Genomic DNA, 16,723 nt, shown 5'->3' with positions numbered 1-16,723 from the left:
AACTCCATCCTGGGGACAGAGCTGAAAAAGGAAAATCGGTCCTCTTGAGGTGATGAAAATGTTTTGGGACAAGACAGAGGTGGTGGTTGTAAGACATTTCGAATGTACTAAATGCTGCTGAATGGTTCCCTTTATAACGGCTAATTTTATGTTACGTGAATTTCACCTTAAAAAAAAAAAAGGAAAATGGGCATCGATTCTACTGTGGGCGCAATAATTAGCAAATTTTTATTTTATTTTAATTAATTAATTTATTTATTTAAATTTATTTATTTATTTATTTATTTTATTTTTATTTTATTTTATTTTATTTTATTTTATTTTATTTTATTTTATTTTATCCCCCAGAAACTGAAACCATGTCAGTTAGCTCAGAAAGGGAAAGGGTGAGCCCGGCGAATTATTTTAAAGGAGACAAATGTTGAAAGGATTTGACTGGCCACACTTAGGGACCAGAAGAGCCATTGGAGGGCGAGTCCTGTGGCCCCAGGAGCAGGGCAGAATGAAGAACTCCAGGAACCCAGCGACCTGGTAACCTGAATGTGATGGCACACTGGGTCATGACGAGTGCGAGAGCTGTGTGTTCCTCCAAGCCCTGCAAATCCTGCCACCGTCCGGATGCAAATGAGAACTGGGGTCAAGGAATCGCCTGCCCACGTGATCTCTTCCCTAGGAAACAGCAGTAACCACCGCCATTTCACAGATGAGGACACTGAGGCACAGAGAGAACTGACTTGCCCACGACTGCACATCCGCACCCAGATCGGGGATTAGCAACCAGTTCCGCCCGGCTCCAGAGAGCGCGCGCATTTTCAACTACCCCCTCGGACAAACTCAACTCCGACCTGGAAACGAATGCAATTTAGACAAAGTAGCTAGAAGCGGGAGCGCTCCTGAGGACGGCAGAGCAGCTGGGGAAACAGGCTGAGAGGAAGCTTGCGTCCGAGGCGAGGACCGAGGGGCCAAAGCCTGTCCCAGGGCCCACTCTGCGGGGGTTTATTTCCCATGTATTTCGGGCGGGCGGCTCCTCACCCTGGCCTCGCTCTGCCTCATTCAGTCTCCAGCCCTCGGGCGAGGACCGAGGGAGAGTGCGTTGCTCGGAGGCACAGAGGAGTGCGGGACCTGAACAGGCACCCAAGAAACTGAGGGAAAGGGCCGCCACCTCGGGGCCTCGCCTCTGTCCCCTGGTGGCGGCCCAAACCCCGCGGGAGACTCTAGATGTGTTGTGTCTTTTATCTCAACTGCCTTATAGTTTTCCAAGTCGACACACTCCGGCCCAGGGCAACCGGGAGCCCGCGCTGCCATAGGCTCCCCCTAGGGCTGGGTGTTCGGGAACCACCTAGCTGGAGCAATTCCGCCCTTACCTCGGCAGTCAAGGCCCCTGCTTCCCTTCCCACCCACCCCCACCCACCCCCCCCCCCCCCCCCGCCACCCACCCTTCAGCTCTGGGAGGAGAGGTCAACTGGAGGAGGTGTAATCCCAGTTTGCCCACAGATGTGCGCTCTGGGCTGGCTCCGGCCACTGCCAGGGGAGTACAGGGAGGTCAGCTGTGCTGTGCGCCCACAGGTCCCAGGGAGGGAAGAACAGCAGGCGGGGTAGGAGAGAGAGAGGGTCCAGGTCAGACCGCGGTCCTCAGATACAACCCTGCGGGATGGAGAGGGTAAGGAGGTTGGGAGGCAGCTGGTGAGAGCAGGAGGCAAGAGAAATAGAACCACCACCACCACTTACTAAGCACCTACTATGTGCCAGGCACTGTGCCAAGCTCTGTAGCTGTCTCTGTTTCTGCCTCCGGTTTCTAGGGTTGCTCAAATTTTTCTCTCCGGCATTCTCCCTCCCACCCTCCGTCCCCTCCTCCGCCTCCTCCCTGCCAATCACAAGCCTCCGGATTATGGGATCAGAATGTGCGCTCTGGCTGCCGCCTATGACAGGTGCTTGGGCCAGGATCCCTCCCTCCGGAGGCAGGCCTGAGACTGTCAGGGTGGGGGGTGGGGTGCAGGCCAGGGATGTAAATGCCAGACCCCCTCCCCCACCCCCACGGTGAGGCCCCAGCCTGCTATGGCTGCCGAGCCAAAAATACCAGGCCTGGGAGGGAGCCCAAAGCTCCCAGTATGAGAGTCAACTTGACCTCTGCGGGCAATGTGACTCCGGGCAAGGGGGGTCACCTCTCTGGGCTTCCATTTCCCAGGCTACAGACGGGGATTCACACCCCACCTCACAGCACAGTGAGCTCACAGAGAGAATGGAGGGAGGTGAAGTGCCAGGTGGGGTGGAGCTGGGACGCGGAGGGCAGCGCTCCCCTCCTCCCCTCAAGACTCCCCCCACACTCCTCCCCCCCCCAACACACACAGCACACACCCTTCACCAACCACTGGCACCCACTGCAGGAAGGGCAGGACCCTGGGAGCTACGAATTCCTTCCGCCTTTTCACTCCTGGTGCTTTGACAGGAACCTGACTGATCTACGGAGGAGCTATGGTCAGAGAGGAGGATGAATATGACCCATTTCCCCAAAGGTGGAAGGACAGAAACCCCAAATGTTCATTTCCGGTTCTCTAAGGCTGGGCCATGATGTTTAAAATCATAGGGTCTCCAAAATGGAAAGGAGGTGATCACTCTTGTTACCGGAAAATGCTTAAGCCTGTGTGAGTATGATCTCACTTCATCCTTACAGCTATTCCATGAAGCAGGTACTATTGTTTATCCCCATTTTGCAGAAGAGCAAATTGAAGCTCATGAAAGCTGTCACTTAGCCCACACTACACAGCCCCAAAGTGGCAGAGCTGGGATTCAAACTTGCATCTAAAGCTGGTCTCCTGACTGTCAGGGCACCTTGCCGCCTCCTCCCTCCCCACCCACCCCGCCTTTTCCAGCCCCCTCCCCATTGCCAAGGACAGGCAGACGCGATGTGAGGGAGGCCTCCGATCCCCCTAGCTGTCAACACTTCTCCACCGTTGCCGATTCCTCGGTCTTCTGATCAGAGTAATGGGCACAAAGTTCCTAGTGCTTCCCTGGGTTGGCTGAGCAAGGGCAGATCCTCTCCTCCCAGCAAGCATCTCAAGAAACTGAGACCTCATTTCTGCCCTTGAGATGCCTGGGGACCCCTGTGTATATGAGGGGGTGTGCTTGGGCCTCCGTCTTCCCATGGCCAGTCTTTCCCAGCCACTTTTTGAAACCTTAAGGACTGCCTTTCAGGAGAGAAAGGACGGGGAGAAAAAACGCACAGGGAGCTTCAGTCTAAACACCTGGCTGGGGGTTCGGCGTTTGAGATTATTTGTAGATTTAAATTATCCGTGTCCTCCAGGGCTGTAACCAATATTCAGGGGGTGCCCTGGATCAGAATTCGGCTGAAGACTTCCGGTTCTAACAAGGTCCTCTCCGGCTGGGGGGGGGGGGGGCGAAGGCAGTTGCCCCCGGCAGAGTGCAGACCCCCTCTCGTGAGCTTTTTCCCACGGGGCTCCCCAGATGCCACCGGCGCTGGCCCTCAGAGCTCTCTCCCCGCCTGGCGCTCGCGAGGGGAGGGCAGGGAACCCGGCTGCGTGGCGGGGCCTGCGCCTTCGGACGGACCCGCAGCCCCGCGCGGGGAAGTGGAGACGCCCGGCGCCCCGAACGCGCGGGGGACAGATCCTGGAAGCGCGTCTGGATGGGCAAAGGTGTGCGGCCCCGCGGGCGCAGGAGGCGGGGTTGGTCCTTTGTAAAAACCTCCGTCCCTCCCGCTTTGTACTTCTTAGACGCCCCAGACCCGAATTGTGTGTGACAAGAACTCTAGAACGACTGGCTTCTCCGTCCGCGCCACTCGCGGATTAATGCAGAAAGCTATGCCCCTGGACGCAGGCTTCCTTTCGACCCCCTGGCTCCAGGGCCTTATTAAAAACAGTGCAGGAGGTGACAGGGAGGTGGTTGCCCTCGAAGGCCCCTCCCCGAGCCGAATTCCGAATTCCCGAGCGTGCGCAGCCTGGGACCGATGGGGGTCCGGGACATCGGGAAAGGCTAAGCACTGAAACGGGGTAACAAGTCCTGCCAAGCAGGAAGGGCAGGCGGGGACCTGGTCTCGTGCCCTCTGGCTGGATCCTCCCGCGGGTTCAACGCTCCTAAGAGACCCCACGCCTTCCGCAGGGCAGCTGGGCGCACTTTGGCCCCCGCCTGCCGAGTCCTGCGCCTCCCCTTCGCCGCGGCCTCGGAGCTTCTGGAGAACCTCGGAGGGACAGTGCCACCCTCCCCGCCTCCGCCCGATAGGGGGCGCGGCTGGCCCGAGGGCAGCGCCGCCTCGGGAGCGGAACGCGCAGGTGCCTCGGTGTCCGCATTCGGGGAGACTGGGGCGGGGTCTGGGAGGCTGGATGTCGGTGGGTCCGCGCGTGTGGCTGGGGCTGGCGATCGCGCCGAGACCCGGCCCGGCTCACTTCTGTCACGCCCGGCACCTTCGGCACCTTCGGAGAAGTGAGAGCCGCTCGGTGCACCCTGCAGGCCAGGGGCTCGGGAACCAGTGGACCCGCCCGTCCCCAGAGATCTCTGAGAACCAGACTGGGTTACAGAGATCTCTGACAATGCAAAGCGATCTGAAGCACGGGTGCTGAGGTGAGATCCCTGAGTTAGAATCCCAAGTCCTCTGCCTTGCTGATGACGGGAACCAATTGCTTCACTTCTCTGTGCTTCGGTGGTGTAATGACTGTAAAATAAGAATAATAGTACCACCATGGGGCTATTGGGAGGACTGCAAAGATCTCAGTGTGCAAGAACTTACTTGTAACAGTTGCGCACCACATTGTTGCTAATATTGGTATTTCCAGAGCGTGAGGTTTGTGCACAGGGGTCTGCAGGGCAGGGAGGGCTCCTGTGCAAGATTTGTAAGAGTCCTGTCCTCCCCAGTTTATAGCTTGACTCTTCCTGACCATTCCGCAGGTGTCCAAAACGTCCTTTTGTCCTCCCCAAACTTCCAGTGTTTGTTGCCTCCTGCCACTTACGGAGGAGGGGCAACTTCCAGCCAAGTAGAGTACACACTCCCTGAGGTGGGTATGGTCCCCATTTTGCTCACACTGGACGTTGAGGCTTGGGGCAGTCAGAAGTCACATAGAAGATACGCCAGTCTGCCAACCAGGGCTAAAGTGCCCAGGCCCTGAGCTCCACTGTTTGTCCAGTGGGGTGAGAGTCCAAGGGTGAGGGCGGGAGGGGGCGGTGTGGGGGAGAGCTCTGACCAAAGGAATGGCTCCAAATCCACCCTTCCCTCCGAAAGAAAGGCGTGTCTGCTGTGCCTTCTTCCCCCCAGTCCGGGACCTTCTAACCAACTCATTCCTACATGCCTAATCTCAAGAGTTCCAACCTTGAACCCGAGGGACTGGGCAGCTACCCTCCAGTCCCGCGAAGCACACTCTCCTGCTATTCATTCCTTCATCCATCCATCCATTGGTTTATTCACTCCTTCAGCCATTCATTCAAAAGATATGACTGAGCGGTGCTATGTGCGAGGCACAGTACTCCCAACTTTGGGAGACAGTAGCCATGAACTCACGTTCCAGTAGGAAGACAAACAATAAACCAAGTAGATCAACGAATGTGGGGATAATATCAGCCCGGGATAGATACTATGGAAGAAGTAAACAGGCAAATGTGACCGAGCAGTAGCTGGGGTGGTGAAGGAAGGTCTCCCAGAGGAGGGGGCACTGGACACTCAGCCTTGACAAAGAAAGGCTTTTCTTCAGCATTTCCCTTCCCCCAGTTGTGTGCAGAGCCCTCAAAAGGGGGGAACTGCTTCCAGGAGGGCTGAGCGGGAGTTGCAAAAGGGAGGGAAAGGGGACGGCGGCGGGGGATGTGCCTGCCAGGGGTGGGGGTGCAGGACTTAAAGCAGAGGGCCCTGCTGACCCCCATCATTCCCGGTATGCGGTGAGGTAACGGGAAGTACAGAGATATGGCCAAGCCAGGGTGTCAAGGGCAGCTGGGGCAACTTCAAGACAAACAGCAAGCCAGGGGGAGTGTTGGCTGCAGGAGAAAAAACTCACCGGGAGAGCAGAGGCTGGGCCAAAACCTGGCTTCAGATGGCTGGCAAGCCTAGTGGGGGAACTGAGTGGCTTGGCTTTTAGCAAAGGAAGGATGGATGGATGGATGGATGGACGGACGATGGGCAGATGGGCGGGCTGGTGGACGCACAAATGATTGAATGCACACAGACAGAAACAACCAGCTACTCTTATTAGTGTTCTCTCCTGAAACGTGTGTTTGTAGGGACTTGAGAGAGGGGGTCGGTGATGGTTTTCATGAGGGAAACCATGCCCCGCCTATTGTCACCAGATCCCAGGCAAACCCACACACAGGCACTCGCTTCCTCGCTCCCAGCCAAGTGCTCACTCTGAGTCCATGCATAAGATACAATGTAGAAAGGTAGAAGGCAGTCGTGCTGGTTCCAAGAAGGAGCTCCGTGCCTAGAAGGGGCTCCAGCTGAGGGCACCAAATGCTGTGTCCCGAGTGCTCAGGGTTTGGAATTTCCCAGGTAGCCGAGGAAAGGGCTGAATAATGAGGCAGTAATTCAACAGGTAACAAAAGCGCAGGTGGGTAGGTGGTGAGAGGCAGCGCCCACAGAAAGCTTCCTGGGACTCGGGTTTTCTGCAACTGAGAGCACGCCGTGGGGCAGAGGTTACCGGAGAACGTCGTGGTTACACCTGTGCCTGCCTTGCACCCATGCATTTCGATGCTCGTGCTCTTCTTGCCTGGGCCTGGAATCTTGGGGGAGAAGTGGAAGAGGTTGCTGCCACCCTGTAGGTGTCCAGGCGGCTCCTGGGTACGTGGACGAGGGCAGCCTGCTCCTCGGGCACTCCTTGGCAAAGATTCGCCAGGACGCTGCTGGACCGCATGCCGTTTTCGATGGTCCATTCAACACGCATTTTATGAGGACCCACGATGTGTCAAGACCCGTAGCAAACAAAACAGGACGGGCCCCTGTTCTAAGTGAGCTCACTATTTTTGTGCAGCCTGAGAGAGGCAGGCTCTTAATTCTGTGGCTTCGTTCCTGAGGAGGGGGAGGGAGAGCAACTGATTGCTTTTGGCTAAAGGAAACCAAAGACCCTTGAACTAGTAGGAGCTAGTATGGCAAAAACGGGCAGTGGATGGAACCCTGGGTCCACAGCTCGGGCTTTAGTATTTTATTTCACAAATATCTGTGTGGCACCAGGCGTGGCCGAGGCTGTCCTCTAGGAGCCTCTGACCAGTGAGGTCAAGATTCACACTGACCCAGGGCGCCTGTGTGGTTCAGTCTGTGGAGCATCCGACTTCGGCTCAGGTCATGATCTCACGGCTTTGGGTTCGTGGGTTCGAGCCCCACATCGGACTCGTGCTGACAGAGCCTGGAGCCTGCTTTGGATTCTGTGTCTCCCTCTTTCTCTGTCCCTCCCCCACTCACATTCCGTGCATGTGTGTGTGTGTGTGTGTGTGTGTGTGTGTCTCAAAAATAAATAAACATGTTTAAAAAAATTTTTAAAAAGATGCACACTGACCTGATCAAACTAGACAACAAGGTCCAAGAAAGAGACTCAGCACGTGGGAGAACCAAATCCCATTGGGTGGCGTGGGAAGGCTTTCTGGAGGAAGGGACTCTAGCTGGACCCCAGATCATTAACGAGACAAAAGCACAGGCTCCAGATTGGGGAGTTCTAGGCAGAGGAAACCCCTAAACTGCTGTGCGCAGGCAGAACTTGGCAGCTTCTAAGAACTGAAAGAAATTGGACAGGAACATTTGGGACAATGGGAAGCTCATCCACTTTTTACTATCTGAGGCTGGAAAATCAGATGGTTTCTCTGAATTTCAGTCTACTCATCTGCAAAATGGGTAGGACAAGGTGAGCATTGCCACACACTGTTTGGGGGTGGGGGTGGGGATTGGGGCATGACCTGTGGATGGCTTCTGGCACAATAGGTGCTTAATAAATAGAAGATGACTTATATCTGCATGGCTTACGTCTGCGGGCCAGAGCCGCTCAGGTCCCCATGGGCGCGGGGGGGGGGGGGGTGGGGGGGTGGGTTCGGACCCGCGCACCCCTGGCCTAGGTTTTCGGAATATCTTTATTAACGAGCACTTCAAGGTAAGCCGCGATGGAAACCAGATGTGGGATTGAGCAGTCGCCGGCCGGAGGCAGAGCAGGGAGCAGAGATACCAAGGGAGTGGGGTGGGGGTGAGGATTAGCCCGGATGAGGTTGGGAGTAGAGGCACAACTCCCCCCCCCCCCCAGGTCTTTTTTCTTTGGGATAAGGTAGGTTCAGAAAATGGATTTCCAACCCACGTGCCTGGGTTCACGATGCTCAGGCCCTCTCTTGTTTTACTTTGCCCCTTTACTGCTCACCCCATCCCCAGCCTCCCTTGAGGTAAGTCCTCAATCCTCGGATTTTCCCTGCAGTTTGTCATAAGCTGCTCTGAGCGGTCTCCTTCAAACTGACTCATTCCCCAGCGGGAGACCCGTCTCCTCTGCGCTTGGCGTTTTCACTGTCCCCGATGCCATCCCTGGACCGTGGAGGGACTAGCCACGGCATGGTGTCCAAGGCGGGCCTCAGCCAAGTGACCACACCTGTCTGAGCCTCGGTTTGTTCATCGAAAATTGGGGGCCCCAACTTCCCACCACTCACAGTTGTTGTGAGATACAATCGATGACTAACCCTGGGGAAAGGGCTGGACGCACCTTAAAAGTTCTTTTCCCTTGCTGTGACCGGTCCCAGTGTGCCCCGCGTCGTCGCCTAGGGAAACCACAACCCATCAAATCCAAGCCATCGGTCTCAGGTCGGAGACAGTGAGTGTAGAGAGAGAAGAAGCTGCCTCACCCTTACCCCAAGCCCCGAGCAGGTGACTGTGAAGACCAGGTGCAGCCAGCAGGTCTCCCAGCCCCTTGCTCTCAACCCCAGACCAAGACCGGAAAATCCCCTGGGTTGGGTGCAGTGCTGGGGAGAGAAGGGCTCTGTCCCAGGAGGGGAGGGAGGGGACCGAGCCGTAAGGCTTACCCAACTTGGCCCCCTCTCCTTGACTGGAGAGGGTCTCTCCAGTGCTTGAGTGAACACAGGCCCCTCTGCACCCAGACCCAGCGCCCTTCCAGGGGAGGGAAATAGTTAATAAGACGGGAAAGTGGCCCCACAGGGGACTAGTGCTTGGTGTGCATGTTAATTTCACGGAGGGACTGCAAATGGGGAAGAGGGGTTGGAAACAGAGGAAAGGGCACCAGTGGGAAGGCCCAGAGCTGCACCCACAAATTTGGAGGCAAGTGTCCAAAGGACTCACCCATATCGGGAGGCTAGAGACCCTTCAGACTCCACGTGAAAACCTGTTGGGTGTTTTTGTTTCTTTTCTTTCTTCCTTTTAATCTGTCACTAAAGTTTTGCCTGCCCCCCTCCCCTAGGCCAAATCGTGGACCCACCAATTCTCTGCCTAGCCTCGGGAGTCCTGGGGGTCCCGTCACCTCTCCGGGCCTAGAATCCCTAGAATCCGAAAGGCCCTCGGGTGCCTCCAGGTTTAATCCCTAGCGAACCAGTTAGTAGCATCTCCTTAAGAAAGAGGAAGGGAGGAGCAGGGAGTGGAAGGAGAGTAGGGGTGGAGGGAGAAGGAGAGAAGGAAGGAGAGAGTCTTGGGGGGTGGAATTCACTCTCCCCCCCCCCCCACTTCAAAACCTTAAGAGAGTTTGGGAGATCTGGTCAACTTTCCCAAACATCTGAATCTTTTTACAGCCCTCCGTTCTTTCCCTGGGCCAGCTGTGGGGAGGGAGAAGGAAGAGAGAGGAGGAGGAGGGGGGAGAGAGAGAGGGAGAGAGAGGGAGACATAGAGAGAGGAAGAAAGAGAGAGAGAGAGAGAGAGAGAGAGAGAGAGAGAGAGAGAGAGAGAGAGAGAAGCGCAGGGGAGGAGGGAGAGCGAGCAGGCCGGCGCGGAGCGCAAGGCCACCGCCTCCTCGCCTCTCCAAACTCCCGGCCAAGGCGCGCGGTGGCGTCCTCGCGCTCTCGCTCGCGCCCCCGCCCGTCGCCCGCGCAGGCCAGGCATGAATGCTGAGACTTGTGTGTCTTACTGCGAGTCGCCGGCTGCTGCCATGGACGCCTACTACAGCCCGGTGTCGCAGAGCCGGGAGGGCTCCTCGCCTTTTAGGGCATACCCCGGCGGCGAGAAGTTCGGCACAACTTTCCTATCGGCCGCCGCCAAAGGACAGGGATTCGGAGACGCCAAGAGCCGGGCCCGCTACGGCGCGGGGCAGCAGGACCTGGCGGCACCCCTGGAGAGCGGCGCCGGGGCGCGGGGCTCCTTTAACAAGTTCCAGCCCCAGCCTCAGCCTCAGCCGCCGGCCCCGCAGCAGCCGCAGCCGCAGCCGCAGCCGCAGCCACAGCCACAGCCGCCCGCGCAGCAACCGCATCTCTACTTGCAGCGCGGCGCTTGCAAGACGCCCCCGGACGGCAGCCTCAAAATCCAGGAAGGCAGCGGCGGCCACAACGCGGCCTTGCAGGTCCCCTGCTACGGTGAGTGCACGTGCGGGGCGCTCAGGGCTGGGGACCCCGGGACCGAGGCTTCGGAGCCCTTGAAGCCCACTTGGCTTTCGCGAGGCCGGACTCGGCGGGCTGGGGAGGCGCGGGGCCGAGCAGTGGGGTGGCTCCGGGTCGGCAAAGAGGAACCGACTGCTCCGAGGGGACCATGGGATCCGTCCTGCCACCTTCGTATCCTCCAGCCGAGGGCTCGGAGCGTTTGGGCTGTTAAAGACGACCTGAAGTTTGTTTCTCCCCGTCTTCGCCGAACCACTCGCTTTGCGCTGCTCTCGGGGCCGCCTCTGAAGCGGACGCTTCGCCGGGGCTCCGGGCGCGCCGAGGCCAACAGTCCCGGCGCCGCGCTCGCGCGCGGGGCTCCGGGGCTGCGGGGGCCTCGCTCCCCGAAGGCCCGGAGGGAGGCTCCTCGGGCGGCGCTGCAGGTGGGAGCGTCGCAGGTGCCGAGCCCTCTGGGAGCCCGGGGCGCAGTCGGCGAAGCGCGCCCGGGATGCCCTGGCACAGGGGGCCACACGGGTGCTGGGCTCCCGACGCCCGGAGTCATCGAAGACCCCAGTTCGCCACCCCACAAACCCACACGCCCCGCAAGCGCGGCTCGCCGCGGAGAGACAGGCCGGCTCTCGCTCCAAGCGTTTCTCCTGTAGCCAACCTGGGGGGCGACTGGCCTGGGAACAACGGTTTAGGACCGACCCGCAAGAAGTCAGGGAACTGCAGAGCCCGAGGCGGGGCGGTGCTGGGGGAAGAGGGAAGGGTCTGGGTCCTGATTTGGGCCCCCAGGGAACCTGAGGCCTAAATGACCTCCAAGCCCCCTTGAGCTCACAGGCAGGACGTCGTAGGCCTGGGCCCCCAGAGGGTGGAAGATCGGGCTGCCTGAGACCAGAGCGGCTCAGGAGCCTGTAGGCCTTCCCTCCCACTGAATCGGGATTGATGAGCCCCAAGCCAGCAGAGAAAACAACCCAGAAGGGAGGGAAAATTTTTCCCTGGGCTAGGAACCCTGGGTACACACTCTCCCTGAGACCTTGGCCTTCAGGCAGGGCCCTGGAGATCAGCTGGTCCTGACAGAGCAATGACTTCCGTTGCACGGGCCCAAGCTGGATGGAGGGACCAAGGTTGGATGGAGAGACATAGGACATGGTGGAGGCCTCGGTGACTAGAACAGCCTCAGGAAAACAGCCCGTGGCACACACTTTCCTACGTTCAAACTAGCTTTCCCAGAGGCTCTGAACCAGTTCTTTAGGTGGCTATTGACACAAACATTTTTACACAATCATACACTTGAGTCTGCGCACACACACAACCTCTTCCTCGTGAGCCAACATGGTCACACACAAATACACTCGCTCGTGTGGCCTCACACATAGTCACACACTCCCAGACCCAAAGGACAGGACTGAGAGCAGATTGAGAAAGTTCCGGTGGCCTTTCCCCACTTCCTCCACCTTTCCTCTCCACCTTCCTGTTGGAATGAGATCAGGCACTCAGATCACAGACACTCACAGCTCCACACAGGTGCTCCTTCCACACTCCGGCAGGCAGGGGCTGTCAGCCCTTGTCAGCAGGCACCCGCCTGCCAGCGCCTCGGCTCAGGCTCCCTCCTCCTGGCCTTGCCCAGGCCCCTCCTGGTCCCTGTCGCAGAGGACTATTAGGCGAGAGCAAATCACGGCCTGGGAGACCCGTGGAGGTTCACTGTGCCAAGCCAGGAGCCTGATGTGTTTTCTCTCCCACTGCACCGGATTTGCATGTTTTCAAAAATTCAACAGGGAGGCTTCTGAGGAGGAAGAAGCCTTACATAAGAAGAGGTCCCAAGCTGCCTCCAGCCTCTTCTTTGGAAGATGCCTTCAGGTCCAGGGGGGAGGGGGGGGAGGGCTGGCCCCCTCTGGACACCCTCTTCGAGCCCTGCTGGGCCCCCACACACCAGCCTGGCCCTTCCTCTACTCGCCTTAGCCAGTAGAGCAAGTGATTCCTCTGAAGCCCTGTTCCTCATCTGCATCACAGGGAGAGAATGTTGATAACTTACATCACTGGGCGGTAAGTGCCCCCAACCCCGCAAGGGAGCAAGGGGGAGAGAGCAAGACTGTAGTGGACCCTCAGCCTCTGTGCTGTTGGGAACCCGTGAACACCCAAGTCTTTGCCCCTGCTCTGGGCAAAGCCATAGGCTGCAGGTTGGGACGAAAGGCAGGCCAGCATCAGCTACAGGACCCCCATGCCCCTGCTGCCTGAGATGGAGGGCAGAGCCACAAACAACACACAGCTCTGTGTATTCTTCCCTGGCCAGGAGGTTTCTGGCCTCTATAAAAAGGAGATTAGGCACATTAAGTCCGAGATGGGAAACCTAGACACCCAGAGGTGAGGCTCGGCCCTTTACAGAGGCTGCTAGGAGGAGGGCCTCTGGAGATGGCTCTGTGGGAGACTGAGGCACACCTTGGGGACAGTTCTCTCCCACGCTTGGAGGGTGTGGACTCAAAAGGGGGTAAATGAGGTTCAAAGAAAAAAGCCTGGGGATATTCCCAGGAGCTCGGGAAAGGCGGAAGTAGTCAAGGCCTCCCGCACTAGGCTCTCCCGCGGTTGCTGTCGGGCTGACCGCGGGTAGCTTGGACTTGGAAACCTCCCTCCCCGCTCTGTTGGTCCCGCGGCTGGAAGCCGGGTTCTCGATCTGCATAACTGCAACTAGCCGGAGGCGAGGCTCGGGAGGCCTCCTCCGGGACCTCAGCCCCGGGAACCACGCCTCGCGTTCGAGCGCCCCTGGGCGAGTGAGGTGCGGGCCTTGGGGGCTGCGCTAGGGCCATGCGGAGAGAGCGCGCGGCGGCGGGGAAGCCGCCTCCAGTCTCCGCCCGCCCGGTCTTCTCGGAGTTGCAGAAAGTGGAGGTGAGAATCCTCTCAAGCTGCAGGCCTGAGATGAACAAGATGACTCCGCAGTCCCCCCGGGTGCAGGGCACAATTTCGATTTTACGAACGCGCCTGCTGCAATTACGACCTCGCCGGGTGCGCACTTCGGCCTTCGAAGTCCTTGCTGGTCCCTGGCCAGTCCTTGGGCCCGTGGGCCCCAGCAGACACGCCAGGTTGGAGACCCTACGTTTCTCAGCGGCGCAAAGAACTTCCTCGTCGCGAGAGTGAGGTCCCCGGCGCCTCGCCCCCAAACCCCGGGCCGCCTCCCCGAGCCGCGAGCCGCGGCCGGCGCGCCAGGCCTCGGCCACGAGCCCCGGGACGCTTCGGGGGAGCAGCCCTGCTCCCTCCTCTTTCGCTTTCGATTCGGTGCACGAAGGTTTTCGTTGCTAGCCGCTACCTTGCCATCCACTCGGCCCTGGCCCCGGCCCCCGAGAGAAGCGCACGGAGCTCAGAGGTCGGGAGACGCGGCCAGGCCCGAGACCCCTGGGGCGCGGCCGAACCGCTGCTCCGGGTTGTCGAATTAGACGCAGCGTTTGAATACTAAGGGCATTTCTTTCCCCGCGCCGCACAGTCCACACACCACCAAATGTGTAAACTCCGCCCGGATCGTATTCGAAGTTAGTCAAAGGACCGGCGTGCGGTTTTGTATAAGAGAAGCCCAAAATCAGACAGCGAGAAATGGAAGAAGCAGTTAAGAGCCCTGGGTGATTGTAGGGTGATCGAGAAAAAACAGCAACCTGGGAGCTGTGTCGTTGCCGACCCCCCGCGCCCTCGTCAATTTTGGAGGAGGAGGTTGAGAAGGAAAATGCTTTTAATGTTTTACATTGTTAATTTCTATAGCCACCAGCGTGCCTCAACAGTCGGCCTAAACACACATGAATTTAAAGAGAAAGACAGAAGACCTAGATTAAAGGGTTAGTAGTTTAAATCAATTGATGTGCACAGTTTTCTTTGTGATAATTTATGTGCAGTGCAGAGGAAAGTTCGAAGAATTGTTCTGTCTGTCTACGCTGGTGTAACTACCATCTGAATCAAGATACAGACATGCATATGGACACGAAAATTTGGGGGGAAACTTTTGTGTGTGAGTTGTTTTAAGAAAATTTCAGAAGAGACTTTGGAGAGCTGGGCAGCTCCCCTCCCCATCCCCCCGTTCGTGAAGGTTGTGTTTCTTGAGTAGGGTGACCTTGTACACCCGGGCATTTGCACCACCCGGACTGGAAAACTTACCGGCTGCACCAGAAACCTTAATGCAGCAGCGGGGCTATCCCGGGGTCGCCTAAGCCCCGGCCCCCGGCGGGCTGCGAAACAGAGCCGAGGTAGGGAAACAAGTTAAAATACCATTGATAAAATTTCGCCCAAGTCTCTAAGGACTTTCGTTTTGGAGAGCAGCTGGGCACACTTTTCCTGGGACCTACCTTTAGCTCGGCCTCGGCCGCTTTTTTCCTGTGGCTCTGTGCATGGCTTCGTTTTGATGGCAAATGGAAATATGAAATGGAAAATGGAAATAGGGAGACCTTTGCAGTTATGGGGGTGAGGGCGCCGCTCCTCTGGGTTCGGGCTTCTCCGCTGGCCCTTGGACCAGGGTGCCTGAAGCAGCCTGCGGGAAACCTGGCCAAGCGCCGAGGGAGGGTCCGGGGGCTTGGGTGGCAGAATGGGGAAGCCGTGCTTGGCGGCGAGTGTTTCGCTGCACAGAAACGGGAGAAGGGAAGACGGGCTGTGACCGAGTGCTTGGCTAGAGAGAGCTCCCTGTACCCGAAGCCCGCGGCCACGACCCTTCCCTCCCCCACCCCCTTCTAGACCCAGGCACTGTTTTGGGTGGGGCAGTGAGAGCTCGGTTCTGCGTCTGGGACGCGCCTGCCAGGCGCCATCTGGCCACGTGCTCCTGAAGCTACGGGGTTCCCCAGGCTTTGCTAAAGTGACAAAGTGGGTCACCAGATTAGGAAGACAGCTATGTGCTTACTGCTCCGTGAATTCATAGTTTAAGTCACCGGGTTCCCCTTGCTCGGGGGCTCCGGGCACCACGCGCCTTCCGCCGGGCTGGATTAGACAGAAGGGACCCTTCTTCCAAACAGTTCCCTTTTGCGGAAGAAAGAGGCACCCCTCTCCAGCCAGCAATCCCTCCCAGACCCCTGCTGGTGCTTCTCCGGGATCAGAGCTATTTGTGGCCACCAGGCACCTCCCCTCCCGAGGTGCAGCCCCCCTCCTTCTTCTGTGGTCTACAAATGTGCAAATGGGCCACACCCCCACCTCCTTGCAAGATTCTCCTTACGGTACAGGGGGTCAAGGTAACCTGGGTCAGCAAGTCCTCGTTACCTGAGAGCTGGTTTCCCTATAAAGGCTGACTCAAGGGTTTCCTAGGAGCTTCCAGTGTGTCCAGAGAGGTGTTCTGGGGGCCCCAGACATCAGACCTGCCCACCCACCTCCCATGCCCAGCACATTATGTCACCTTAGCAGAGACTGTCTTCTCTACCCCCATCCCACCCGTAAGCCACCACCAGCACCAAGGAGGAGAGGGAGGGGTGGAAAGGGAGTTGAGGCTTGATTGAGGGGAGGTCTGGAGGAGCAAAAGGCTGGGGATCTGGGTGGCGATTCAGGGCAGCGGATAGTTTCAGGTTTTGGCTCCAGAGGCAGATAAGAGGGTCACCGCGGAGCTCCGTTGCACCCAGAGTGCCTTTTTGGAGAGGAGGGTTTCTGGGAAATACTAGTGTGTGTGTGTGTGTGTGTGTGTGTGTGTGTGTGTGTGTGTGTCTGAGACAGAGAGTGTGCGTGAGAGAGGCACCACCACCTGCCAAGTACCTGTCTTTCCCTGCCACTGCCGGGTGCCTCTGCTTGAGAACGCAGGCTCAGCTCAAAGATGCTGGGCGCGGGCGTGGCTGCATGTTCCAGAAAGAGGGAGAGCCGGTGCGCGGTTCATTGGACTCTTAAAGCAGATTGCCTTAAAGCGGATTCTCCTTCCAAACTGGGGGCTGCAGAGCATGGGCATCTTGCAGATGGACTGCTGGCGACCGGGGTCAGGGCAAAACAGCTGGTTCTCTGCGCCCCCCAAGGGCCCTGGTGAAGATTGAGGGTTTGTGGAGGTTTGGGTGGGGACACTAAGGCCCAGAAGGGTACACATGCTGGGCAGGGTGATAGGGTATACCGGGGCAGGTCTCCACTGCTGTGTGCTCTACAACCTGCATGACTTTGGGAAAACCCTTACCCATCCCCTCCTGGGTCTGAATTTTTGAAATGCAGGAGTTTGGAAAATTTCCAAAAGCCCTCTAGAGGTTTCTGTGATGGTCCCAGTCTGGACCCGCCTTCGCCCCGTTTCCCTGCCCTCCCCTCCCTTACTTATGTTTTTGTGCAGGAGAAATTG

At 57.9% G+C, this 16,723-nt stretch overlaps 1 protein-coding gene across 2 annotated transcripts in view; it reads left to right on the top strand.

Moving 5' to 3' along the window:
- The first annotated feature begins 9,890 nt into the window (after positions 1 to 9,890).
- The window catches only part of ALX4 (ALX homeobox 4), a 46,752-nt gene continuing 39,919 nt past the window's right edge, over positions 9,891 to 16,723 (top strand). Inside the window, exon 1 of one of the 2 annotated variants that reach the window (XM_045039159.1) lies at positions 9,891 to 10,461. In XM_045039159.1, coding sequence (XP_044895094.1) covers positions 9,993 to 10,461 — 469 coding nt within the window. In that variant the 5' untranslated portion in view covers positions 9,891 to 9,992. The remainder of the gene's footprint in view (positions 10,462 to 16,723) is intronic. The other variant, XM_003993190.5, reaches the window with a different exon arrangement.

This window comes from Felis catus, chromosome D1, assembly GCF_018350175.1.
Source record: "Felis catus isolate Fca126 chromosome D1, F.catus_Fca126_mat1.0, whole genome shotgun sequence".
Taxonomy (NCBI): Eukaryota; Metazoa; Chordata; class Mammalia; order Carnivora; family Felidae; genus Felis; species Felis catus.
The sequence above is the reverse complement of the archived record's forward strand: the minus strand, read 5'-3'. Positions and strand labels throughout refer to the sequence as shown.